At 34.5% G+C, this 26944-nt stretch overlaps 1 protein-coding gene and 1 long non-coding RNA gene across 24 annotated transcripts in view; both read right to left on the bottom strand.

Moving 5' to 3' along the window:
* Positions 1–954: 954 nt before the first annotated feature.
* LOC149531466 (uncharacterized) lies at positions 955–8109 on the bottom strand. Its single transcript, XR_016358301.1, has 2 exons — positions 8048–8109; positions 955–1273 (listed from the first exon to the last, which is right to left on the bottom strand). It is a non-coding gene; the product is annotated as an uncharacterized LOC149531466 (long non-coding RNA).
* A 2764-nt stretch (positions 8110–10873) lies between these two features.
* The window catches only part of LOC149531465 (uncharacterized), a 183313-nt gene continuing 167242 nt past the window's right edge, over positions 10874–26944 (bottom strand). For 18 of the 23 annotated variants that reach the window (XR_016358326.1, XR_016358328.1, XM_089807948.1 and 15 more), the window contains one exon: positions 12090–12743. Coding sequence is in view for 20 of the 23 variants with exons in the window: in XM_089807948.1 (XP_089664074.1) it covers positions 12660–12743 (84 nt within the window). In the remaining 3 variants the exon portion in view is untranslated. Of the gene's footprint in view, positions 11771–12089; positions 12779–18808; positions 18896–26944 lie in introns of those variants that run through there. The other 5 variants (XM_089807940.1, XM_089807941.1, XM_089807945.1 and 2 more) reach the window with 4 other exon arrangements.

Raw genomic sequence — 26944 nt, 5'->3', positions numbered from 1 at the left:
ATTTCCTTGTAGGGAGCACGCCAAAGGGGTGGAAGCATTGTTAGAAAAGAATTGGGCACAGGAGCATCACCATCACTGCACAAATGGGTATGAATCGTGAATCACAATGGTTGAGAAACTAGTGACTACAAAACAGGATACACACATTAGACACACGAGCTATTAGATAAATATTAAAAACATTAATGATCTTAAAGTGCATACCTTTATTGGATTATGGTTGACATTTCCATCACTTCATTATAAAACATATTTATGTATATGCACATACATATAAAAATAAAGGTGATACCATGGTATTATTTTACACATGATTTTATCAATTCAATACGTATATTTAAATGCGTGTACAAGAAGATAAAATAATCTTCCAGATGAAACGTGTATTTAGATATACATATTTAAAAAGTACGACCTTGGATAAACATTTAATATTGTGTCATCTTAATAAAATATATTTACGTGTAAGTAAATAAATATGCTTATAAATTATCCTTTTGATTTATAACTTTCAAGTTCTTTTCCATATTTATTTTTAGAGGACAAAATGTACACTTGGCAAATGATATCGGTTATTCAAGACGAAAAATCTTTTAACTCTTTATGAGTTATGGCTTCTTGGATGCCTTTGATATATTGAATGCCTCTTTAGTTATGGAAGCCAAGAGAAGTCAGAGACATTATTATCATTTTTCCTTTCACACGACTTACATCTACTCCTTTTTTATGTTATTTCCATGATCAACCTTTGCTGAAAGTCGTAATTCATATCTACTCTGAGAATTGTATTCAAATTTCTCACATTAAGGAACCAGTTGTTTAGCATCAAGCCAAAGCTCACATTCTTTTAATTTAGACTAGGTTATGTGGTCTCCTTTTCAATTAGATTGTTATTTGTTTTTCCTTCTTAAATCTACTTTTTAAATTACATCAAGTGGGAATGGGTCCATGAAATTCCGTAATGTATCTTGGCATTGCAACATTAAATTGATACTCAATGAGTCTAACCTTTTTGTGCTAAGTCAAGACCGATTGCACATGATAAGTTCTTACATCTCTGTTTACTGAAGAAATTTTGGAATCAAAATATTGTCTTTTCTTTCCTTACAAGCCATTAAGATCATTTTTGAGTCATAGAAACTGTGATATGATATACTGGAATATGTGATGTTCTTACATCAGCTGAGATTCAGCAAAAAGAGTTGGTTTACTCTAAGATTTAAACACCTCAAACTCACCCGACTGTATGGCCAAGGAAGAGGTGAGAGAAAATCTGTAAGAACATGAAATCAGAATTAGAAATGATTCATAAACCTTATTACATTTAAAAAGAATCAATTTAAAATAGCTCATGCATGTCCAATTCATTCTCTGTTGTCAAGTCAAGTGGTGTGATTAAGTACCAAGATGCTCATTGGCTAACTATTTGTTCCATGTCTACCCCAGGTATGGAGGGCTTTTCTAGTTAGAGAAAGTGTGGGGATAAGTTTAAGGTCTGTGGTTGGGAGGTTAAGCCCCTAACAATGTTTCCCTTATCCACAAGATGTCAGGATGTGCATTAGATAAAGATAAGTTGAACATTTAAACATTTATTGGTAACAGGTATTTTTACTTTTATGATATGTATACAAGTAGAAGATATGATCGATTAATTTATATCATCGAATTTAGTTATTTTCTTTGATGAAAGCAACCTTTGTTGTCAATGTAATTGGTAACTAGTTCAATCAGTTGACCTTCCAACTAAATATGGAATATATCTATAGGATTGTTATTTCAATCTTTCATTTATAAGAATAATGATTATGAACATATCTTCTAATCTTATGTTATTGCCAAAGTTAGCAATAGGAAGAAAATGAATGAAATAGAGGTATCTGATGCCCCAAATCATATGGTGGCATCAGATGCCCTAAATGATACAGTGGTATTTGATGCCCAAATCATACAGTGGTATCTGATGCCCTAAATGATCCAATGGTAATCGATGCCCTAATTGATTGTGGTATGTGATGACCTAAATGATCCAATGGTAATTGATGCCCTAATTGATATAGTGGTTTTTGATGATAATTTTCGTTTCATCCTAAGTGGTATTTGAGGACTAACCTGGGTTTTGCAAAAGCATCCCTAGATTGTTTTCAATTTCAAATTCTAAAATATGTAGATTTTAAATTCCTTGGTAAATTCATTGATAATGTTTTCAATTGTTAGTTATGAAATTTTCATTTAACTAATTGTAACAGTTAATCTCATTCACATGAACATAACTGATATAACTATCTTCCTATTAAAATGAAGTAATAACTATATTTCTTTGATATGTTAGTTGTTAGTTAAGACTTGGGAAAAGTGGTTGTTACATTATGAATACTAGAGACATCATTTCGTCAAGCAATTAAGGTGAGGGAGAACCAAGTTGCCACATTCATTGAGCATTAATGTGATTGGGGAGCTCTAATGTTGGATGAGTAGGTAGTTCATCAAATGTTAACCATGTGATTAGGGAGATCTAACGTTGGATGAGCAGGGTGATAGTGGCCTCTCCATTGTAGATCTACATTCACTTCGAGAAGGTGTCAGGATAATAAAAGATAACTATTTACAATTATTAGCTGATTGGAATTATCTTCTCAAGGGGCTCATACTTGTTACCATTTTTTGATGGGTAATGAAGAGGAGGTAGTCAAGCTCACTCATGAGTTAGATGCAACTACAAAGTTGTTGGAGAGAACAAACTTGGCTCTTCAAGAGACCCCATCATGGTTATATGATCCAAAAATAGAGTTTACTAGCTATAGTTTTAGTGCACACTTCTACACTCACAGTTGATGATGACCCTATATCCAGGGGTTGTGGTGATGAGAGTGTTGAGTCTGTGATGAGATCCATCACATCTACAAGTGTAGTCATTGTGAATAGGATGGGTGCACATGTAGAGAGCAGTGGAGAACCACATGTTGCATAAGGATCTCTAGTGGTTGCATCCCCTATCGATGGTGTTAGTGATGAGTCAAATGGTGGAGGCTATGTCTAGGACTATGAGATTCATCACTTGACTAAGGTGGGAACCTTTATTGAGACTGCATAGAGAGGAGAGCTCACCATTGCTTTTTGAACCACACATAGAGGATTGATGATGCATTAGTGTAGATTGATTTAGAGGATGTACCTTATTTTGGGGTATAAGTATTCTTCATCTACAGTAGATGGATCAGTCATTGCAAGCTAGATTACTTGTAAAGTTAGCAAAGCCGTGGGAGCCTTCAAAGGATGTAGATAGTGTTAGTGATACAACCACTTTCAAATGTTTTAATCTCTATAGTATGGACGAATGTGGCTTCAGTGTGCTTTAGGTCTCGATTGATGGAAAGCCTAGCACTACTATTTGGGTGGATCTCGTTGATTAGCTTCACCAATCTGGCTACACTGAAGTTGAGTTCAGAGTTCAGTAGCAAAAGTCTAAGGTTGTTTTTTTTTTAAAGGCTTTCATTTAGAGTTTGGGATCCTTCTAGTGCAACAAGATTTTAGACCGGGCTCACAAAGGAGTCTTCAAATGTGTGCATAGTACCTAGTGCATATTGTTTTTGTTTTAGCCATCACGTGCATGATCTCTTTTAGGTGCATTTTTCAGTTGCGCATGTGTTGAACAATGTATATGCTAACTCACTTTGCGCAATTTGGGGAAGCAAGCTTTCTTAGTCTGTCAAGTTCAATTGTATTGGTGGTGATATTACAATCTTACCCTTAGGATCCTAGTGGACTAATGAGTTATTTATTTCTAAGAATTCTTCTTGACAAGCAATTCAAGGGCAAATAGTAACGCACTATTTTTTAGCTAGTGTCAAAGGATGAGTTGTTAGCACATCATTGCAACCCTCTTGGGCTAATTTTATGGATAGGGGTCTCAATTGAATGTTCTAGTGGCTATTTTCCCACTCTAGTGTTCAAGGATATTCAAGATTGCTCTTCATTTATGTTGGATTGGCACACTTAATATTTATAAACAGTGTCTATTTTAGGAAAGTCAAAGTTTCTAATCTTTAGCAAAGAACCTAAACACATTAGGTAGTAGTGTGACATTGTGGTAACATTATCAAAGCTTTTCTTTAGAGACTTACTATTTATAGTAAGTGATTATTGAGGAGTTTCTATAACTGACAAGGGCACCAAACTCATGGCATGTGTGACGATTGGTTCACTCATAAATTGGCTTAGTTCAAGACACATACTATATATTGTAGGAAAATTATGTCTATGTTGCTATTTTTGGTAATGCACTCAGACTTGGTATTAGAAGACTACGCAAGTTGGCTAAGTTTCAGGGATTTACTATTTATAGTAAGTTAGTGGATGTTAGCAAGGGATCCTTACTATTTTTAGTAAGATATTTAGATGCACAATAGATACGAGTAACTCCTACATTCAGGCAAAAACAAGGAATACTAATTATTTTTAGAGTTATGTTATTCTAATTATTAATAATGTAATATTTTATTAATAGTTAATAATAAGGTGCAATTAATAAGTTATATTTTAATTTTATATGAAAGGAGCCACTTAATGACTTAAAAGTCATTTGATAAAGGGCATCATGATGATATGATATAACTTCATAGTTTAAGTTCACACTACTTGAAAGGGAGATATAAGTGTTTAATAAAGTATTCCCTTTATTGTGCACCAAAAGAAGGGGGATAATTAAGTTGCACAAAAACTAAAATTTATCAAAAGCTAAGTATTTTTTAAGTTATAAGAAGTATATTTGTGAAGATACAAATTGATTTCTATTTGACAATTATAAAAAGCTAAGGCAAGAGAAGATCAATTCATTTCTATGACTTGTGCATTTGCTTTTGTTTGTGTGGAAAAGAAATTGAAACAAGGGTTTTTTATTTCAAGCTTGAAGAATTGTAAATTCTTCCAAGTTGTTTCGGAATAGTGAATTGACATGCTCAATGAATTGTGCAATTTGAATGGATTCAATCAAGAGTCATCATTGAGCTTTCTGGGAGGAGATTGGTGTGGAATTACTTCAAATATGGGTTGTTTATCAATAGCAACATGTTATTGATAATAAATACCCAACAATAGGAGACAAGGCTCATAGTGGTTGAGATCAACATTCCAATTAGCAGTCATACTAGAATAATACCAGCCACAAGTTATTGCTTGATTACACAAGGGTTTTAGGAAGGGACGTAAACAATAAAGGGGATGTGTTTGGCACTTGAGGCCTCTAGTATCTTTAATTGTGTCATTGGAAGGGATTGTTATTTGTATCAATACAATTCTATGAATATTGAAGAAATAACACGGCCTGTGATTAACAGGTTTTTAAATTATTTTCTTGATAGTTTAAAGTCTCTAAAAAATGCAATTTGATTCATTATAAATAGTTCCAAAATTGAAAGGATGCATGCCAAGAGTTTTTGAAAATGTCGATTGGTTGTAGGTGCAGATTTTAGCTGTAGAAACCATATGTATGCACTCAAAAAGATAGAAAGGATTACATTTGCATATTAGTTCTTTGTTTAGATATCTTAGTAATCATTTGCGAACATTTACACTTCATTTCAAATCATTCCAAGAAAACAAAAACAAGATAGAGCTTGCACACAAAGTGTTTAATAAAATGTCAAACATCTGAAAACTAAAGCAAATCAAGTGTTTGTTGAAGTTAGAACCTCTGGGAGTTTCCACAAACAATGATCACTCAAATGTGAGATTTTTTCAAATGACAATCAAGATGTGTCAAGAATGTAGCATGGAGTGACTAAGTTAGAACAAGAAAATCCGAACCAAAAGAAGATGCAACGCAATGACATGTAACATTAGAGAGCAAACATATTGTTGTCATTTGAATCAAGGAGAGATTCAACAAACAAATGATAAATGTTTGATAAGATGGTATCTAACTCATCAAGAGGACAAGAATGAACCTGTTGAAGAGAATCTGAAGTAGCATTTCAAGAAGCCAAGATCTCTGTCAAGGCACTTCCAATGAGCAATTTCCTTTTCAGTGCTATCGTCATGCATAGGATCATCATCATTATCAAACGAGAAGAAAGGTTATGGTTGGATCATGTACGAGTGGACGTTCAATGGGATTTCCATATATTTCCCGTAGAGTGGCCAAAGAAGTTGTAAGGGCACTCGATGTCTATAGAACCCATGATGTGTGGTCTCCAACACTTAACCAATTAATCCTAAGACATTATCATTTCTACTTTCCCATGCGGATTTATGCCAACCTTACATGGTTAAGGAATAAGCCCGTACAAATGTGGCAATAGATGAATCCATCAATAGTGCTTTATGATTTCATTACAACAAGACTAATAATTTCTTTCTCCCAACGTGATGATGGATGGTGAGTTTCCTTAGCCTAAGATTACCCCCTTTTGGAACTTTAATCTTAGTTCAATATAGAAAAGAAATTAACATACACCTCCAAGACAATGAAAAAAATTATTCTAAAATAACTCTAGTTTTCAAAAGCTACAATAAAAAACTTACACTTCTCCTTTGATCCCATGTTAAATTTTGGAAGCTGCACAGATCTAGCTAAGACAAAAAGAAAATGGAGAAGCTTTTGCAGAAAGAAAAAATAGAGCATCTATGAATGAAAACTTACACAATCTATTTAATATTGGTTGTCCATATATTACAAAAAGAAACCACCATTCGAAACAACAATTATGATGAAAAAAGAGGCAGAAATTAATGCAAACCTAAGTAGTCATTAGTTATACTTATGCATGAGAGACAGATCTACTAATCATGGAGAGAGCATATCAGATCCATGAGTCATAAGGAATAATAGAAGTTATTCATAAATTACTATCTAAACTAAAATCCAACCCTAACATCTGGGAAAATTGAGCCTCAGCATCAAACTCAAGACCAATGAGGAGCAAACTCAGAACCTAAACCAACTCCACTACTCGTGTAGACATGACAACCACTATTTGTAATATCACAGTGGCAATGGTAGTCTATTGCTCCAATTATGTCATGCCAAGACATGCAACCATCTACAACTTGGTTGCTAGGGATCAAGGGGTTATGGCTCAAGCAAAACCTTCTATCAAGTTGTTCAAACCTAAGGAATATAAGGCGTGTTGGGCCAAGGAATAAAACTTAGTTACATAGTGCAATGAAATATAGTCCTAAAACCCATTACATCAGAAATCATCACTAGTTTGAAGGTAATTTCATTCAATTTTATTATAACTAGAGTCGAATAGAATCTTCCCGCACTTCTCCGTCTTTTTAGATATTTTGTCTGAGATTTCTCTTTTCTCTCTTTGCTTCCACTTTTCTGTCATTTCTGGACATGAATGTGATCCCCTTATGTTCCCATGCTCCTATATTTTTCACCTTTTTTCTCTATTTTCTCTCCTCTCTGTTTTCCTTAGCTTCTACCCTCCTAGTTCATTGACTGTCCTTGCTCAATGGCTTACAAATTATATGACTACTTTTAACTGGCAGCTGGATATAAATGCAATAAGTATTTAACATCTTTAGGCATGCATTAGGTGACAGATGGAATGAGAAGTAGCTACCTTAGGAAATGTCCTATATTCTGTTAATGTTTTAGCATTAGCAGAAGTAATTCATGTTTATCTGATATACTAATCTGTGTTTATGTTTCACAGATAAAGTTGTTACTGCTTATATATATATATATATATATATATATATATATATATATATATCGACAGTCACATTTATATTGTCGCATTATTATATGTGATCGGGCTCCTTGATATATCATATAAGGGCGCAAATTTGAGTTTTGTTTTTTCTTAACTAAACATGACAATAATCATGCCACCAAAGAGGCATGACTCTATGTGGCCAAAGGCCACGTAGAGCCATGACTCTTCGAGGGTCATGACTATCCGCCTTGTATATAAAGAAAGTGTAGATTGCTGAATAACATCATCAATCCACGGCATTTTGTCTCAGTAGTCTACACCCAGTTTATCATAAACAATTCACCATCATATATATAATTTGCAAGGTTATCAAGAAGTCATACCAAATCATTAGCAATAGACGATAAGGAAGTCGACTTTGCACCCACAGTCTCAGAGATCTGCAATATTCAATGAACAAGGCTGCTCAACAGTAATACAAGAGTTACATTATTCTTGTAGTAATTGTTTTATCTATTAGAGATCCAATAAATCTAACATGGTATCAAAGCCATTCTGATAAGAAAAACCATTACACAACACACACACACACACAAACACACACACATATTTTCAATTTTTTGAAAAAGGAGCTAAAACTCTAAATTATTAAAATGGTGAATCATGTGAGACTAGAAGATAAGCTTGAGGGTGCATCTAATTTCTCTTCATAGAAAATTAGAGTAATGATAATATTAAGGAAAATGGAATTAAAAGAATTTATTGAATCAAACATGGCTATGCTTGAAAATGGACCAGAGAAAGTAACATGGAAAAGACATAATAAGAAAGAAATGAAGATCATTATAGATCCTATAAAAGATCATATCTTACCATCCATATCTAGTCTCAAGATTGCATTTGAAATGTTCTCCACAATTCGAGATACATTTGAAATCAATAATACTAGTAGATTATTAACCTTAAAACAAGAGCTACCATACATAAAGATGAAAAATGGAGAATCAATCACCACATATTTTTTAAAAAATTCTGAACTATAAGATCAACTTGCAACAATGGGCAGTCGAGTTGATGACAAAGAACTCAGCATTATAGCTCTAAGAGGTCTTCCACTATCATGGGAAACATTTATTTGAGGGTTAAGTTCTTCACCCAAACTTCCAAAATTCGATATATTAAAAAATGAATGCACTCAAGAAGAATATAGACTAGTCTCAAGAGGACTAAGTAGAAATCAAGAGGGAGAAATCCAATCACTTCATGTAAAATCAAATAAGAAGAGAAAATTCAAATACAACAAAAAAGAGTCTAACAGATCTTACAAGCAACGTGATTGGTCAAAAGTTAGATGTTTTAAATGTGACAAAATTGGTCACCCTCACAAATTCTATCCTGAAAAGAAAAAGATTCAAGCAGCCCTAACAAAAATCAAAGAAGAGGGTGAAGAGAAAGAAGGAAGAGAAAACTATGTCTTTTACTTAGCCCTTTCAAGTGAATTAAACTCTAATAACAACACTTGGATCATCGACAATGGAGCGTCTCGACACATCATTGGTTTTAAAGACAAATTTGAAACCTTCTCTGAACAAGCCTCAGAAGAAGTTACCTCCTTTAATATCATGAGTACAGTTATCTCCTTTAATATTAAAGGATGAGTACAGTTAATATCAAATATGAGAAGGTCAACATCAAACTTTATGGATATTCAAATTTGATTGGGCAAGTAGTCCTATTGAACATAAAAATACTTCTAGAGATCGCTTCAATCTAGGATTTGGCATGATTTCTTGGTCCAGTAGAAAACAGACTTCAATTGCACTAATCTCCATCGAAGCAGAATACATCACATCTTCTTTAGGTGCTAGAGAAGCAGTATGGTTACGGAAGTTGTTGGCTAATTTGTTTAAAAGACCTTTGAAGCCCAATGTGATTCATTGTGATAATCAAAGTTGCATCAAGCTTTCAACCAATCCAATATTCCACAATCACTCCAAACATATTGAAATTCCTTTTCATTACATTCGAGATATGGTGAATCGAGGAATCATTCAATTAGAGTATATCTATACTAATGAGAAAACAACTGATATCTTTACCAAGCCTCTTGCTAAAGTGAAGCTGAAATACTTCAGAGAAAAACTTGGTATGATTAATTTGTAATATTTAATATTATATCAAATTTAAATTCATGTGTGTTTATGCTTCTATTGTTTGTTAGTAGCATCATATGTAATGAAAGGTGACGATCTTTCAAATACATATTTATTCAAAAGGTAATTATTTACAAGTGATGTTCTTGTACATAATAGTCTGTTATCATGGACATCTCTAAACATTGCTTCAAGCAATTAGAGATCATAGATAACAAACTCATGTTATTATCATGGACATCTCTAGACATTGCCTCGAGCAATTAGAGATCATGAGTAACAAATTTTCATGGACATCTCTAGACATTGCTTCAAGCAATTAGAGATCATGAAATCTTATGTTATTATTATGAACATCTCTAGACATCGCCTCGAGCAATTAGAGATCATAGGCAACATTCTTATTGTGGTTACTATAGATATTGTTTCAGACAATTAGAGATTTTAAATATGCATTATGATAAGTGTTCATAATTTTGTGTTCTGACTTTTAACTGTTTCATTGTGTGAAGATCAGATTTCTATGCTGAAATTTTAATGGTATTTTACTCCTCCCTTGCTAAAGAGGGAATGTTAATGTTTTAGCATCAGTAGAAGTAATTCATGTTTATCTAATATACTAATCTGTGTTTATGTTTAACAAATAAAGTTGTTACTGTTGATTATATATATATATATATATATATATATATATATATATATATATATATATATATATATATATATATATATATATATATATATATATATATATGCTTTGGATAATATACATTTGCAATATAATCGTCGGCAGATAACACTATACATATCGGCAGACACATTTATATTGTCACATTATTATATGTGATCGGGCTCCTTGATATATCATATATGGGTGCACATTTGTGTTTCATTTTGTCTTGACAATAGTCATGCCACCGAAGAGGCATGACTCTACGTGGCCACGTAGAGCCATGACTCTTTGGGGGTCATGACTCTCTGCCTTGTATATAAAGAAAGTGCAAACTGAATAACATCATCAATTCACGACATTTTGTCTTAGCAGTCTACACCCAGTTTTCATAAACAATTCTCCATCATATATATAATTTGCAGGGTTATCAAGAAGTCATCTCAAATCATCAGCAATAGAAGATAAGGAAGTCGACTCTGCACCCACAGTCCCAAAGATCTGCAATATTCAATGAACAAGGCTGCTCAAAAGTAATACAAGTAAGAGTTACATTATTCTTGTAGTAATCGTTTTATCTATCAGAGATCCACTAAATCTAACATATTCTACCGGACATTTGTTTTGGTACATGAAATTTTATTTTTTTTATTCACATATAATCATTATCCACTCACAAAATATTTTCCCCACTCTATCTTCCCATTGTTGCAAAATTTATTCCTTGCCTTATAGAGCTAGCCAGTCAAAAAACTATTTGCACACTCATTTTCCTTTCTCTCTACAACCTCACTTATTACAGTTTGCAATCACATGGGCATCCTTGCTAGAGAAATCGACTATATACACAGCTAATATCGATGCCCAGGTGGGCTTTAATCTTCCTCGCTGCGGGAAGCATCTAGAACAATGTGATTGCAGTCTGAAAGGACAAGTTGTCGTATCAATCTCAGCAAGTAGACATGGCAAGGATCAATCAAGAGCCCAAGGTGGCAAACCTCATGGTCTCAACACAAAAAGCGGTCACAAAAATGACTCAGATAAACACCAATGACTTGACTAGCTTAGCTTGAAAAACTACCATCAACAATAAATTTGACACACAATCGATGCCATTAGGACAAGCTTACACCACATGATAGATGTTGCTTGGTGATTACTCATTAGATCATAGTGAGTTAAACATGGTTTAGTTTAACTTGTCTTAAATCTCATAAGGAATTGGCCTTCGGAACTTTCCCGCATCCCATCATTTCATTCATGCCTCCACTCATTACATCCATCTAATACAATATAGCCAAAACTAAGTTAATTCATAGCACATCATAATAAAATTTCAACTTAAATTGTGTAGCAATATTATTAAAAATACAACAGTAAATAAATCTTTAATCATTTCTCGGAGCTCCTATGTCAATTTGAAATCCACAAAATACAAGATGAGCGATGGTTGCATAGATGCCAAGCCAGAATGTAACAAATAAACAATATTGAAAACAAGTTGTGATTACTGAAAAATATAATCATTCAAAAACATCAGTTCATGCTTCGTTTTAGCATGTTCCAAAACTAAAAGAATGCCCAAACATTTAAGTGCACATATTACAAACCATTTCAATAACTGCAATCATCAAAATAGTTCAGAACATTAATGTTTTTGACCTAAAATCATTTAAAAATGTCCAACAGAAACAGTGAGCTTATACACAGTATAATTGAATGGTGGTATTGTCACCATTAACTGTTTCCGTGCAAGACATTTGTACAACAAAGAGAACATGATACATGATGTCACAAGACAATTGGAGTTATAGAAACTGAAGTTTACATGAATACACTTCATTACAAATAATTTACAACTAATTTTTGATTTCCAGGTGACAACAATTTACCAATTAAATAGAACAGATAGGTGCTGAAAACATCCAATAGTGCTATCCAACAATGTGTTTTGGAAATAGCATGTGCCAATTTTTACAAATAATCCATATGAATGGACACTTGGTATCTGTGGGAAACCTGTGCTAGAACAGTCACACTTTTGCAGACACCATTAAGAAACTACTACTTGATGACGTTACTGTGATGTCTGAATGATATTCAAGATATCTAAACGTATTTCCATCTTTTTCCCAGAGGTCACTGCTACTCATTATGTGGTCGCTCTTCCTTTTACACTTTCCTGGTGTCTTGTCTATGTGTGAGTCCCCTTGTTGGGTCAGCTCTTCCCTCGATTCCAACCCGTCTCAAATGCAGCTGGGCAAATTTTCAAAAGCTCCATTAAGTTTTAACTGAGTAGTGATTCATTATGTAAGCCACATGATTTGTTACCTATTCCTTCATTGAATTTTGAAAGTCGTATTTAACAACTTGTCAAAAAAAATATGTGAAATTTCAAAAATACTCTCACAAATATTGGACTCGGCGCTACTAAATTACTTATTATTCCTCTCCTTTAATATGACTGCTTTGAGTTGCATAGCACAGAAAATAAAATAATTAAGGTTTTCCTTTTTAAAATGAGGCATTCGATATATTTGCATTTCTATCAAGGATAAAAAAGATTCGGTGACTGCTAAACTGGAGCCTTCACAGTACTAAATGTGTTGATTTCCTTTTCAACAAGTAAACTTTTATAAACAACATTTGTTTCACTACGAGTTACCCTGGTAACCCATAAGTTTTTGCAGATTTAATAATCGTAAGATAGACTCTTTCTTATAATACGAGGTTGATTTTTGATGATTACCTCCATAGCCAAGAGGGCAATTTCAAAAACAATAAAGATGATGTATCGTGAAGTGTCACGATTTTATTTCAGAATAAAGAATTGAAATTACTGTAAAGGGAGTGTACATAATGGTAACCATGTGGATTTTTGGTTGGTTTATCAGTTCTATAGGGGTGAAAAAAATAACGGAAATAGATAAATGAAAAAGGTTGCAGGTGGAATACATAGATGGTATTATTGTTGGAAGAGAATGTAAAAAATTGTTAATCCCATGATGTGCTACTGACAAATTGAAAAAAATCATTTTTTTATGTTTTCTCAGTTGGAGGGTGTTATTCTAAATTTGGCAAGTGAATTGCAAGGATCAAAATATGTTGTGCTTTAAAAGCGAGGGAGAAAGTGAAGAGGCGATATTGAATTGATGGGTCAGTGAAATAGTGAACTAAACCTTATTTTTTGTAAAGTTGCTGGCAAAGGCTTTTAAATATCATGGGACAAATGAAAAAACGATTGGAAACTATTGCTGCAAAAACAGTGTATTTTAATTGGGAAAACTGCCCTAATGAGACACAGGTTGCGAGAAGGGTATGAAGCAGATTTTCCCTACAGCAAATCATTTGTTTGGGCTTGAAGATGGATGTCAGAAGAATCAAGGAGGATGGATGTTCCTTGATGCACCCACTTTATGAACAGATCAAGCAGCTACCACTCCCTGAAGTAGATTGATCAGGGATAGAAAAGGACAATGTTGAAATGAGGATATTCCCTATAACACAATGAACCGAGAAGTGGTTGAGAGAATAGACCAGCAACAAAGCTCAGGCTAGTAAAAAGCAAGTTGTAAAACCTTCTAGGGAATGCAAATCTCATGTTCCTTTTGCTGAGATAAATGTTAAAGTTTGTGGTGCAGGTAAATCCAAGGCCAAGGCTAGGAAGCCTTCCAAGAATAAAAAGTCTAAAGGTACCCCAATGACCACTTCCCCTGTTTGGCTTACTATAGCCAGGTCGAAAAGCAAGAAAACAGAAGAACCCATTGAAGAAGTAGTTATCGACCTGGACTTAGGTGAGTAATTGAAAGGGAGATGGCTAAACAAGGAATTGATTTCCCCAAGATGGACAATGGCTACCAACCAGAGGTCACCATCGACCTCAATGATACCACTTATTTTGCGGAATCATTGACTATGTTCAATCCTACTCCCGGCCAGCCCTCTCCCAACAAGCATACACCCGACACTAGCCCTAAATGGCTAGAAGCCACAGTGAGTAAGAAAAGAAATATTGTTCCACTTTCCTTTCCATTAAACAACATGGTTAGTAAATGCCTATGAAAAACCTCTAGATCCAAGAAATTGAAGGTCAATTCAAGGATGGAAATGGATTCCAAGATAGGAAACTATGTTGCAAATGTAGCTAAGTCACTCACTGAGGATGAGGCTCAAGAGCCTACCGTTGATGACTTTGAAGTGGAAAAGGTAAATCTTGGGGTGGCATCTATAGATGTAGACAACCATAATTTTGAGGGCTTTGTAGAAAGAATGTTGAGTAGGTCGTGGAAAGATTAAAAAGATAAAAAGGAATTTAAACAAATGTTGAAAGCAACGGCCAAATACATCAACGCTATTTGCAGTCTGAACCCACAACCAATTTCTCAAGAGCCTATGTCCTTTGATCCAAAATCCCTGACCAACCAATAGTTAGCTAAATTCATCGAGGAAAGAAGATAGTAGGAATATTTGATGATTGGCTGAAAGGTATAATTCAGAAGGACAGGAAATACATTATGGAATCAATGGAAGTCTATAGTGATATTGTTGCAGCTACAAGGGAATTAGAAATACAAGCCTTGACCTGGGAAAGGAAAGAAACAAAATGGGCAACTGTAGACTCCAGATGACAAAGGTGCAAAGATATGGAGTTTCCAAGTTCTTATCAGAGAAGCCCTTGAAAAGCATTGATCAAAATGTCCTGTATATCTACAAAAGAAATGTGAAGCGGAGGAACATGGTGCAAAAATAAGGGAAGAAAGAATTCATGAAATTGGGAAAAGAACTAAATGATCTCACCTAATCTCTTCTAGACCACCTTAGGTGTAGTAATGTGATGTACATGGGTGAAGATGGCACCATGGATAAAGATGTGGATGTTGTGTTGAGGACATTGAAAGAGGAGATTGGAGAGGTAAAAGGAACGAAGACTTGGTGGTGGAGGATTTCCCAAAGGTGGCAAGGATAGAGGCTCTTTTTTACGTACGTATAGGACACCTTCCGGTGCGAGCAGCGATAATTGTGTAGATCAAGAGGGAGAATTACATATGCAAGCAATAGCTGGCTCACATAAGCATCTCAAACCTCCACGCAATCCAGGAATTAGTCAATGCCTACAAAGAATGGATGACGACATTGACCCCTCCAGTTAAACAAACTCAATCCACATGATCACGAACAAGAGCTCAGTAGTAGCCACATCGCCACACTCCTTTGTTTAATTGTGTAGTTTATAATGGTCCTTTGTGTCAGTAATTTTATACTCAAGTTAATTGGTCTCGCGAGTTAAAAACAGTTTTGGTTATGTAAAGACTATATATATGCAAGCATAAGATAGACAAAGGGTCCAATATTTTTAATATTGACGGACTGTATATTTTGAGATGTTATATTTTCTGAAGTAACTTTTATTTGTGGATGAAAGAAGGCAGTTTTGGTAAATTTGGATGTGTCTGAATATTGAGAAAGATATTTTTGTGCAAATTTATGTTCTTGAACTGCCAAATCTATCTCAGCTTTGGAATTATACATCTGTGTGTGCCTTGTAGTTTGTTTTGAACAGTTTCTTGAAGTTGAATTATTCTATTATGCTAGAAATTAACAGGATCTGTGTGTTCTATGGGAAAGTGAAACGTTGAATGAATTTCATATTCATGACATGTTGATGTGTGAATATTATTTAATGCCTTATAAAATTTCTGGTAAAGAGTATGCTTAAAAGATTGAATTAGTCTTTCTTTCATTGAAAATCAAACAAGGGAGTTGTACCTTAAATAATTCACAAGGAAATTACTCGTAATTTAAACAACTGTTGCTATAGATTTGTGCTTAAAAATAGAGGACTAGAGTCAAATTAACATTTTGTAATAAGGGACAAATCTGTCAGACAACAGATTTTGGCAACTCTGTTCGGGAGACAGAACTGAAGATTAGTTGCTCGAGATGAAAATATATGGTGCTTCCACAAGAGAACATTTTCCCTATTCTCCATGCTAACCTAGGTTTTCAAGATGACCGTGAGAATGCTATCAGTCAACTGAATACTTTACCCTAGCGTTTCAAGATAAGTGTTTGAAGACTATAAAAGGGTTAGTCAAGTGGTAGAAAGAGAAAAGGAGTTAGCTGAAAATTTGAACTTAGCATTGATTAGACAAAGGAGAAGATAGGAAAGGAATGCTGATATAAATCGAGCTCTCAAGGCCCCAAGAAACAAAAGACAACCTAGGAAGTAGAAGAGATTGAACTCTTATCAAGCTGACAGGCAAGACTTTAGGAGATTTATAAGATCCCATAGAAGATAGGGGTTGAAAGATCTTGATTTTGAAGCATTACAGTAGTTGAGTTTTTCGTCCAACCTTTCTCGTGTCAAAAGATCAAAAAGTAGATCAACACCCCACTTTAAAAGTTTCTACCTTTGATGCTTGTCAAGCCCTAATCTTACCTAGTACTCTCTTACCTATTACTGTAAACCCCACACCCCTCAATATTAACCTCCCACCTTTGATCAATTCAATCAATCGAATAGCCCAGCCATAGGGAGCCATAGTAGAACCTATAAACTTGCAAGGCCACAATCCCCTATGCAAATAAGCAAGGGCTGTCTTACCAAAGTTTTCTGGGGATGGAAAGGTATTTGTTGATGAACACTTGAGTGCTTTCAATGTAGCTAGTGGTATCTTGGTCATCCAACATGAAGATGTGGTTGTGAGGCTCTTTGTGCAAACCTTATCTGAGGCTGCAGCCAAGTGGTCTTACCACCTTTCCATTGGTTCAATCCCAAATTAGGATCAAATGAGAACAACATTTGAGAATAGATTCAAAAGTGTTGGAGATGAGCATTCTCTCCTGGCTTAGTTAACCCGAAATGAACTGATGAGAGACTTCATGGCAAAGTACAATAAGATCGTGAACAAGATCCAAACTGCTAAGAGACATATGACATAGACCCAAAAATGTTTCTTCCGTAACTCTATGTCGCATGTTATCGGGTTTCACCTCAAAAGAAACCAAGTAGCGAATCTAGCAACGACTTTAACTCAAGCAGTTGAACTAGAGGACGATCTCATAATTGTTGGTAAATGGAGAAAATGTGTTCAAACTTCCAATGCACAAGCGTCCACTTGTTTTAATCCTATAGTTCAGAGGCTAGTTAATGATGTTATCATGCTGAAGAGATAAATGCCAAAAGAAAGAACATCTTATCCAAACTATATCAAGATATCAATAGAAGGCAGTTCAATCAACAAAATTGTAACAGCCAGTTTCTTACTAACTAAATTTCATTATTTAACTAACCAATTTCTATTTATCATTCACAGGACAAAGTTTTCCAATAACGGTATAAACTGAAAATAAATCTAAGTTGCAATTCTAATCTATCAAGAATCACATTGATAACAATACCAGATAATTTACTTGATCAGATGAAAAATAAATACTTAACTAATTCTTTTATTCAACCGATTGTAATGAAAGGAAAACAGAGATAACTACGTTCTATCTTGAATTATCTATCTTTGAAGTCAATGACTAATAAACTTGAAAAGAAATACTAAACTTACAGGTTTTTTAAAGAGCATTCAGATTTTGTGTGAAGCTTCCTTAATTGGTTGTCCAAGCTCTGGCTTTGGTGAGAGAAGAAATATTAAAATAGGCTTAACCTCCCAATCGCGGACCTTTTACTTATCCCCACAGTTTGTTTAATAGAACGGCCCTCCCTACCCTGAGGTCGGGCTTGCGATGTTCATTGATCCAGCCATCAGAGTATTCAGGTGGGTTGAGGTCCCAACAATTATCCGACAGGATAATTGAAGCGTCTGGACAACAACAAGATCCATTGTTCTAGCAAGTCTACCTAATTCCACCCTAGCCAAGGATTTCAAAATGTGGGTTTATAACCTTATGGCTACCCAGCAATTACAAAAGATCATACTTGATTCTTTATTCAAATGGCTAGAAAGAAAATAAAGAGGGAAAAATTAAAAAGAAAGAAGATGAAGAGTTTATTTAAATAATTAATATTATTTATATTATCTTATTTTCTTGATTAAGTTCATAGGTACGTAATTGTAAGGTGGCATTATTGGATTAATGAATTTAATGTAATGATGCAACTTTATAATTATTTATCTATGATCATAGTTAAGTGAATAAAATACTATTTAAATGATATTATTATTTGATAATTTCTTAAAGGTAAGAACTTATATTTATTTTGTATTGTTTTTAATATATATTGCTTTTACTTATAGCTCATGCGGTTCCACCATGAAATTATGTTGCCAAGTACTGATAATCTTGCCAGGGTGGTTTTTAGGTCAAACCTGTCACATCTTATGACCAAACCTTATGACCATCCCCTTCTGACGACCTCATTTCGCATTGCTTCCCCTCTCTCTCCGGTCTTCATCCTGCAATCATTCAAACGACATTTTCGCCAAAACATCAATTCAAGATTTATAAATTGTTAATTAAAAATCATCATGATAACTGACTTGTTCATCAAATATGTACAACGGCTACAATTAACTAACTCTATTTCACATGATCATGAATAACTTAATACAATGGCTAGAATTAACTAATACCATTAGATCGATACAACAACTATAATTAATTGATTCAATTTCACATGAACATAAGTAACAGCTATACCTGACATATTATAACACGGCTATAATTAACTGATTCAATTTCACATGAACATAAGTAACGGCTATAACTAACATATTATAACAACTATAATTAATTGATTCAAATTCACATGAAATAAATTGGGTTCAACAACTATAATTCAATTTAAAATTTTAGGGCAAAAATTGGGATGTAACATACCCAACCCTTAGGTTTTTCATCGTCCATGATGAAATCGTATCAAATTGTATTTAACAGATTAAATAAAAGAAATGAAATATTCAGATTTCAATCTCTGTGAAAAGATAGGGATATTTCTGAAAAATATCATGATAATCTTCCCAAGTGACATTATCTTCTATATACTGGTCCCACTAGACCTTGCACTAAGTTACCTCTCGATTTCATAAGCGCAGCTTACGTACCTCGAGTATTCTAAGCGGTTTTACCTCTACCACTCTTGGCTCTCACACTTGCAACAATTTCCAATCAATCATGTGCTTATGGTGACTAACAAACTTCTTAAGGTAAGACACATGGAAGACATTATGCATCCTGGCAAGGCCTGGTGGTAAAGCAATCCTGTAGGCCACTGGGTTAACAACCTCCAAAACTTCGAAAGGTCCTACATATCTGGGGGCCCATTTAACATTCTTGCCAAACTTGATAGTACTCTTCTGAGGCTTAACTCTTAGTAACACCTTGTCCCCTACAATGAATTCTCTGGGTCCTCTTTTAGCATCAGCGTAACTTTCCTACCTGTCATTTGCGTCTTTCAACCTCTGACGGATCTGAAGTACTTGTTCTTCCATCTCTTGAAGCATTTCCAGCCCGACAATAACCCTGTCTTCTAATCGATTCCAACTTACTGGAGTTCTGCATTTATGGCCATACAAGGCCTCAAAAGGAGTCATCTTAATAGAAGACTAAGATGAGTTATTATATGCGAATTCGACCAAAGGTAAGTACATTTCCCATTGATACTGCCGATCCATGCAATAAACCCTTAGGAGGTCCTCTAAAACTTGATTTACTTGCTCTATCTGACCATCTGTCTCAGGATGATAGACTGAACTTATATTTAATTTAGTGGCCAAGGCTGAAACAGTGTTTGCCAAAATCTAGAACTTATACTAGTATCCCTATCTAAAATAATTTTCTCTAGGATCCCGTCTAATCTGAAAATTTATTTTATGAACTTATGGGCTATCTCAGGTGCTCCATCAAATAAATTCCCTGGAATAAAATGTGCAACCTTAGTCAATCTATCAACTACGACCAAAATAGTGTTGTGTCGATTCCGGGTCATAGGCAACCCTTGTACAAAGTCCATGGATATTACTTGCCACTTCCATTCAAGTACCTCATTTGGGTGCAACAATCCTACTAGGTATCGATGTTCCACTTTCACTCTGACACTCTAAACATCTTGCTACAAACTCAATTATCTCGCTTTTCATTCCCTTCCAAAAGTATAAGGGTTTTATGTCAAATAACATTTTTGTTACTCCCGGGTGTCCTGAATATGGGGCTGATTGATACTCACCTAAAATTAATCTTCGTAGCTCAGGATGATTGGGTACATAAATTCTGTGGCGATATCTCAACAATCCATCTTCTTCTAAGTTAAAATCCGAATGCTTGGGGTCCTGCAGATCTCTAATAAGTGCCATGCTGATTTCTGCATAAAGCTCATCATGCTCCAAATATTGTAAAATCTGGTCCCTTAATTGAAATTTTACCTTAATCATTGTTGAAATATGTCTTCTCCGACTTAAGGCATCAACCACCTTATTTTCTTTTCCTTTAATGTAGCTTATGTCAAACTCATAATCTGCTAAAAATTCTAACCATCTCCTTTGTCTAGCATTCAAATTTTGCTAAGTAAAAATATATTTTAAGCTTTGATGATCGGATCGGAGCTCAAAAGGTTTTCCAATTAAATAATGCCTCCACATCTGTAAAGCATGTACTATGGCTGCTAATTCTAGATTATGAGGAGCATAAATTTGTTCATAATTTTTCAGCTTCCTAGACTCATAAGCAATGACTTGTTCTTCTTGCATTAATACACCCCCTAAACCTTCACCTGAAGCATCAGTGATTACCACAAACAGTTTCTGTGGATCGGGCACCCTTAAAATAGGTGCAGTAGTCAATTTTTCTTTCAAAAACTCAAAGGCTAATTGACATTTTTCTGTCCAAACAAATTTCTTTCCTTTCCTCTGAAGTGAAGTGATCGGATAGGCTATCCTTGAAAAGTTCCTGACAAATTTTCTGTAAAATCCAGCTAATCCCATGAAGCTCCTGACTTCAAATACGTTTCTAGGTATGGGCCATTTTTTAATTGCTTTAATCTTAGATGGGTCTACTGCTATACCCTGTGCCAAAATAATATGCCCTAGGTACTAAATTTCTTTTTGATAGAAAGCACACTGTGATAATTTCCCATATAACTTATGTTCTCTAAGTCTTTGTAGTACTATCTCTAAGTGCTTCTGAAATTCTTCACTTTTGGAATATATCAGAATATCATCTATAAAAACCAATACAAATTTGTCCAAATAATCCTGAAATATACTGTTCATTAAGTTCATGAAGGCCATAGGGGCATTAATTAATCCAAACGGCAATACCGTAAACTCATAATGTCCATATCTAGTTCTGAAAGTAGTTTTATGTATGTCCTCTTCCTTAATTCGTAGTTGATGATATCCGGATCTTAGATCAATTTCTGAAAACACAGTCGCACCCTTCATTTGGTCAAATAGATCATCTATCCTAGGTAATGGATATCGATTTTTGATGGTCACCTTATTGAGCATCCTGTAGTTTATACATAGCCTCATGGTTCCATCCTCCATTTTAACAAATAATACAGGGGCTCCCCATGGTGAAACACTAGGTCGTATCATCTTCTTATCTAGCATATCCTGTAGTTGAATTTGTAACTCCATTAACTCTATAGTGGTCATTATGAATGGGGCTTGGGATATGGGTTCAGCTCCTGGTAACAAATCTATGGTGAAATCAAATTTTGGGGAAGGAGGTAATCTCGGAAGTTCTTCAGGAAACACATCTTGACAGTTCCTCAAATAGGGATATTTTTCTTTGAATGATTCTTTTAATTTTTGCTTAATTTCTCCATCTTCATAAATATAATCATCCCCATAAGTGGTTTTTCTTGTATCTTCAACTCTTACTGCAAATATTTCACAGCCTTTCCTTCCATATCGCTTAAGTTGCATTGTTGAAATCTGTTGAGCTCTAATTTCATGCTTGATCCCTGAAATACTTGTGGGTCTACCTCTATCATCCACACAATTGACGGTTTTGGCAAGGCAATCTACCTTAGCCTTATGTTCACTAAGCCAATTAATTCCAATGATAATGTCGTAAGATCCTAGCGGAGCTACATATAAATTCAGTTCCATGGAGAAGTTCATGAAATCAACATGAGCTTCAAACAGACATTGCTCTACCTTGGCCCTTGACTGGTTTGCATATTCGACTGTCCATGATTTTTCCATAAAACCAGATCTTTTTGGAAATCTACTTAAGATTCTAGGTGATATAAAACATTTAGTTGCTCCAGTATCAATGAGTATAGTCACGGGGTTTCCGTAAATCTTACCCGGCGTTCCGATGGGACCTATTTGCTGCTCCGCTTGTCTGTTATCCAAGGTTGCGTGAATCCTTTGCTGAAAACCCTGTTGTTGTTGTGGCAAAGATGGGCATTGTGGCTGAATAAAGTTAGGACACTGCTTCTTATAGTGGTTCCCTCCACAAATATAACAACCCCCTTGTGGTCCTCTTTTTTCATTATTCCTCTCACTTTTGTTCATATGAAAATTTCCTTTGATGTCTTTAGTTCCACTGCTTTTGTTCTCAGGTCTGTTGTTCTCATAGTCCCTAAACTGTTTTCTTGGTGGTCCAAATTCAGTGCCTTCTGAATTCCAGATGGTCTTTCTCTTATTGTCCCGAATAGAATCATCCTTTTTAACCTTATGTTCTTGTTGGACAACTTTTTCTAAGCCCTCTTCCATGGTTCATGGTGCAAGTACATCTACGGCTCCCCCTATCCTGTTATTTAGTTCCATGATAAACTTTCTCACTTTCAGGTTGGTGTCTTGTTGGTATGGTGGTACGTATTTAAGCAACCTAGTGAACTTCTCCCAGTATTTATGAATTGACAAATCCCCCTGTCTCAAATTCTAAAATTCCATGAGTTTCTGATCATAGAAAGTTTGAGGCAGCCATCGCGTCCTAAATATGTTTACGAACTTTTCCCATGTGATGTTAGTAGATCTAATGTTTGGTTCCATCTTGGTGTTTCCCCACCAAGTTGCTGCTTCCTCGGTGAATTGGTATATGCCCCAAACTACCTTTGAGGTCTCTGAAAAGTTTTGAATTTCAAAGTATTGTTCCATTTCTGTCAGCCATGCTCCAGCTTTTTCTCCAGACTCAATACTAGAGAACATAGGGGGTTTAATTTTCTTAATATCTGCTGATAAATCAGCCACGATTTCCTTTTTCTTTTGTTTATCAGCTTGTTTAGGGGAGGGAGTTTTATTATGTTCGGAGACTTCTGTCTCAGCCCTGGGTGTGTCTTGCACTTCCTCGCGATGTTGCCCCATCTGGGCTGCCATCTCACTCATTCTTCTTTCCATAGTTTCTAGTTTTAGTTGTGTTTCTTGTAAAATTTGAAGTAACAATTCGTTGGACGATTGATGGTTCTCACGAACTATCTCTTCGTTTTTTGCATTCTCGTAGTTACTCATGTTGTATTTTAGGTCTTTCAACTGTTAGTTTACACAGTTAAGTTTATAGTTTAGTTTTCATTACTGAACTAAGCAAAAGAAAATTTATTTTCTATTGTTCAAAATTTCTCATTGTTTGCAAAAAAAAACATTTTCAATAACAAGTTTTATTTTCATTGCTCAACTAAGCAATCCTCAATTACAAATTTCATTTATATTGCTTGACTAAGCAAAATTCTTTTCCGTTGCTCGAATAAGAAAATCTTTTAATTACAAAATCATATCCATTCCTCAACAAAGCAAAATTCATTTCCATTGCTCGATTAAGAAAATCTTTATTTACAAAATCATATCCATTGCTCGACAAAGCAAAATTCATTTCCATTGCTTGACTAAGAAAATCTTTATTTACAAAATTCCTCTATTGAGGTAGTCTACATTTATAGAATATCTTTATTCTTGTTTTACAGCATCTGATTCTATCAGGTACATGTCTCATACCATCCATGACCTATGAAAATGGAGGAGGGGCCTACTCTGTTGAGCATTCCAGTTCTGAATCAGTTTGTTCCTATATGCTGCCTTCTTGACAGGAGTCCATCGGATTCTCTCCTTCTTCATCATTGAATAGCTTGGCTCAGTGTTTCATTATCTTGAGGTTTGGAACAGCAAGAGTAATCATAATTAGTCATATTCTTAATGAGGTAAGGAAAAATAGGATGTCGAGTTTTCTTGCGAGGTGTTCTACATACTAACATCCTGCAATCAATTTTCAATTTTATTAAATTTAAACGAAGGTGATGTGCCCTATGTTCGGTGCTGAACCCAACGCTCTAATACCATGTGTAACAGTCGGTTTCTTACTAACTAAATTTCATTATTTAACTAACCAATTTCTATTTATCATTCACATGACAAAGCTTTCCAATAATGGTATAAACTGAAAATAAATCTAAGTTGCAATTCTAATCTATCAAGAATTACATTGATAACAATAACTGATAATTTACTTGATCAGATGAAAAATAAATACTTAACTAATTCTTTTATTCAACCGATTGTAATGAAAGAAAAATAGAGATAACTACATTCTATCTTGAATTATCTATCTTTAAAGTAAATGACTAATAAACTTGAAAAGAAATACTAAACTTACAGGTTTGTTAAAGAGCATTCAGATTTTGTGTGAAGCTTCCTTAATTGATTGTCCAAGCTTTGGCTTTGGTGAGAGGAGAAGCATTAACATAGGCTTAACTGTAATGTCCCATGTCTTGATGATCTTAGAATTCTGAACATTAATCAAGCAATTTCCTTGTTAATATAGTAGATATGAATTACTTGAATAAGAAAGTTTGATAATACTCATATATTATGTTGGATATACTGCTATTGTATATTCCTCACTTCAAACTGCTATGCTGTGTGGTCTACGGTGCCTTTCTAATTTCCACAATTGTTGGTGTAACTCCCTTGAGTGGTCTGTGATCTCTTTTATCAAAGAAAGGTTATTGTCTTTTGTGATTCTATATAAAGAACGATTACATATCCTCTTTCACAATTCTTCATCCATGAACAATTATATGACTCTTAAAAGCTGATGTTCGATCAAAGATTTCAACGTGTTGTTTTATCTTTGCTGGTGCCGATACAGGTTGTCCAATTACGTTAGTGTCTGTTGTGTGTGTATTTCTCCTACGCGATTTATTCTTGGCATTGATCTGAGTGTATTGTCTCGTGTATATGGTCTTTGCTTACTGAATAGGAATGATTTGTGCTGCTTAAACTCCATTAATCTTCCTTGGCTCTATGCGATTCAGTTTTTAAGTCAAGCTACAACCTCATTTGTACCTTGTCTATCCTTCAAATCACTTAGTCTATAATTACTTGCATTGGATTCATTGCTGTTGTTGATATATCTTATCTTGTAACTGGGATGTTCGATGATATTTGTTTAATTGTTCTCTATCCTATTCTCTTGTCTGTAGCGTTGCTTCTTCTCTCCTAAATGTCCGTTCTACTAGCAACGCTTATTCTTCCTCCTTTTTAACGTTCGATAGTTCCCAACCTGGGTGTATATTTTCTACCACTTTGTTCTTCATTCCCCCCTTCCTTTTAGGTGAGATCTGCCCTATGTAAATGCCACAAGAGATGGATCATGTCTCTTAGATGGGTGGTGACTTTTAGCTTATTATAATTACTTTGTTCATATATGTATTCATATATTATCAATATACTATGATTATCTATAAATAACATATTAGTAAATATATTATCATAAATTATTATCATACTAAAAATATTTTATTTGTTTATTTTAGTTCATAATAATGATTTAATATGGTTAAACTATATTGTAATACATTATTTATTCTTTTATTATATATATATATATATATATATATATATATATATAGTTATCTTATACATATTATGATATCATATTCATAATAGATTTATGAATTAATATTTATCATTATTTATTTAATTTATTTATAATGTTATATAATATTCTCATTTTTAATTTAATAATAAATTATATTGTAATTTATTATTAAATCGATTTACTCAAAATAGGGGACATGACATTAACCTCCCAGCCATGGACCTTTTACTTATCCCCACAGGTTCTAATTTAATAGAACGGCCCTCCCTACCCCGAGGTCGAGCTTGGGATGTTCATTGATCCAACCATCAGAGTATTAAGGTGGGTTGAGGTCCCAGCAATTATCCGATGGGATAACTGAATTTGGACAACAACAAGATCAATTGTTCTGACAAGTCTGCCTAATTCCACCCTAGCCAAGGATTTCAAAATATAGGTTTATAACCCGATCTCCACCACTCAGCTTGACAACTAATTTCAAAAGTGGAACTTGCATGAGCTAAACATGTTAGTTTATTTATGTAATATTGGTACTGATTTCATTCTTGTATATTTCTTTTACAGGTTCTTCTACACCTCTTCACCATAATCAGGCCATCTAGCCGGTGATTCCTTGGTGCCATCAATTAACTTTTAAAATATATCTTGTACCTTCTTCACAATATTCTAGCTCTTAGCCTGTG

The sequence above is a fragment of the Cupressus sempervirens genome, chromosome 11 (genome assembly GCF_028749045.1).
Source record: "Cupressus sempervirens isolate cs-2001-9-10 chromosome 11, ASM2874904v1, whole genome shotgun sequence".
Taxonomy (NCBI): Eukaryota; Viridiplantae; Streptophyta; class Pinopsida; order Cupressales; family Cupressaceae; genus Cupressus; species Cupressus sempervirens.
The sequence above is the reverse complement of the archived record's forward strand: the minus strand, read 5'-3'. Positions and strand labels throughout refer to the sequence as shown.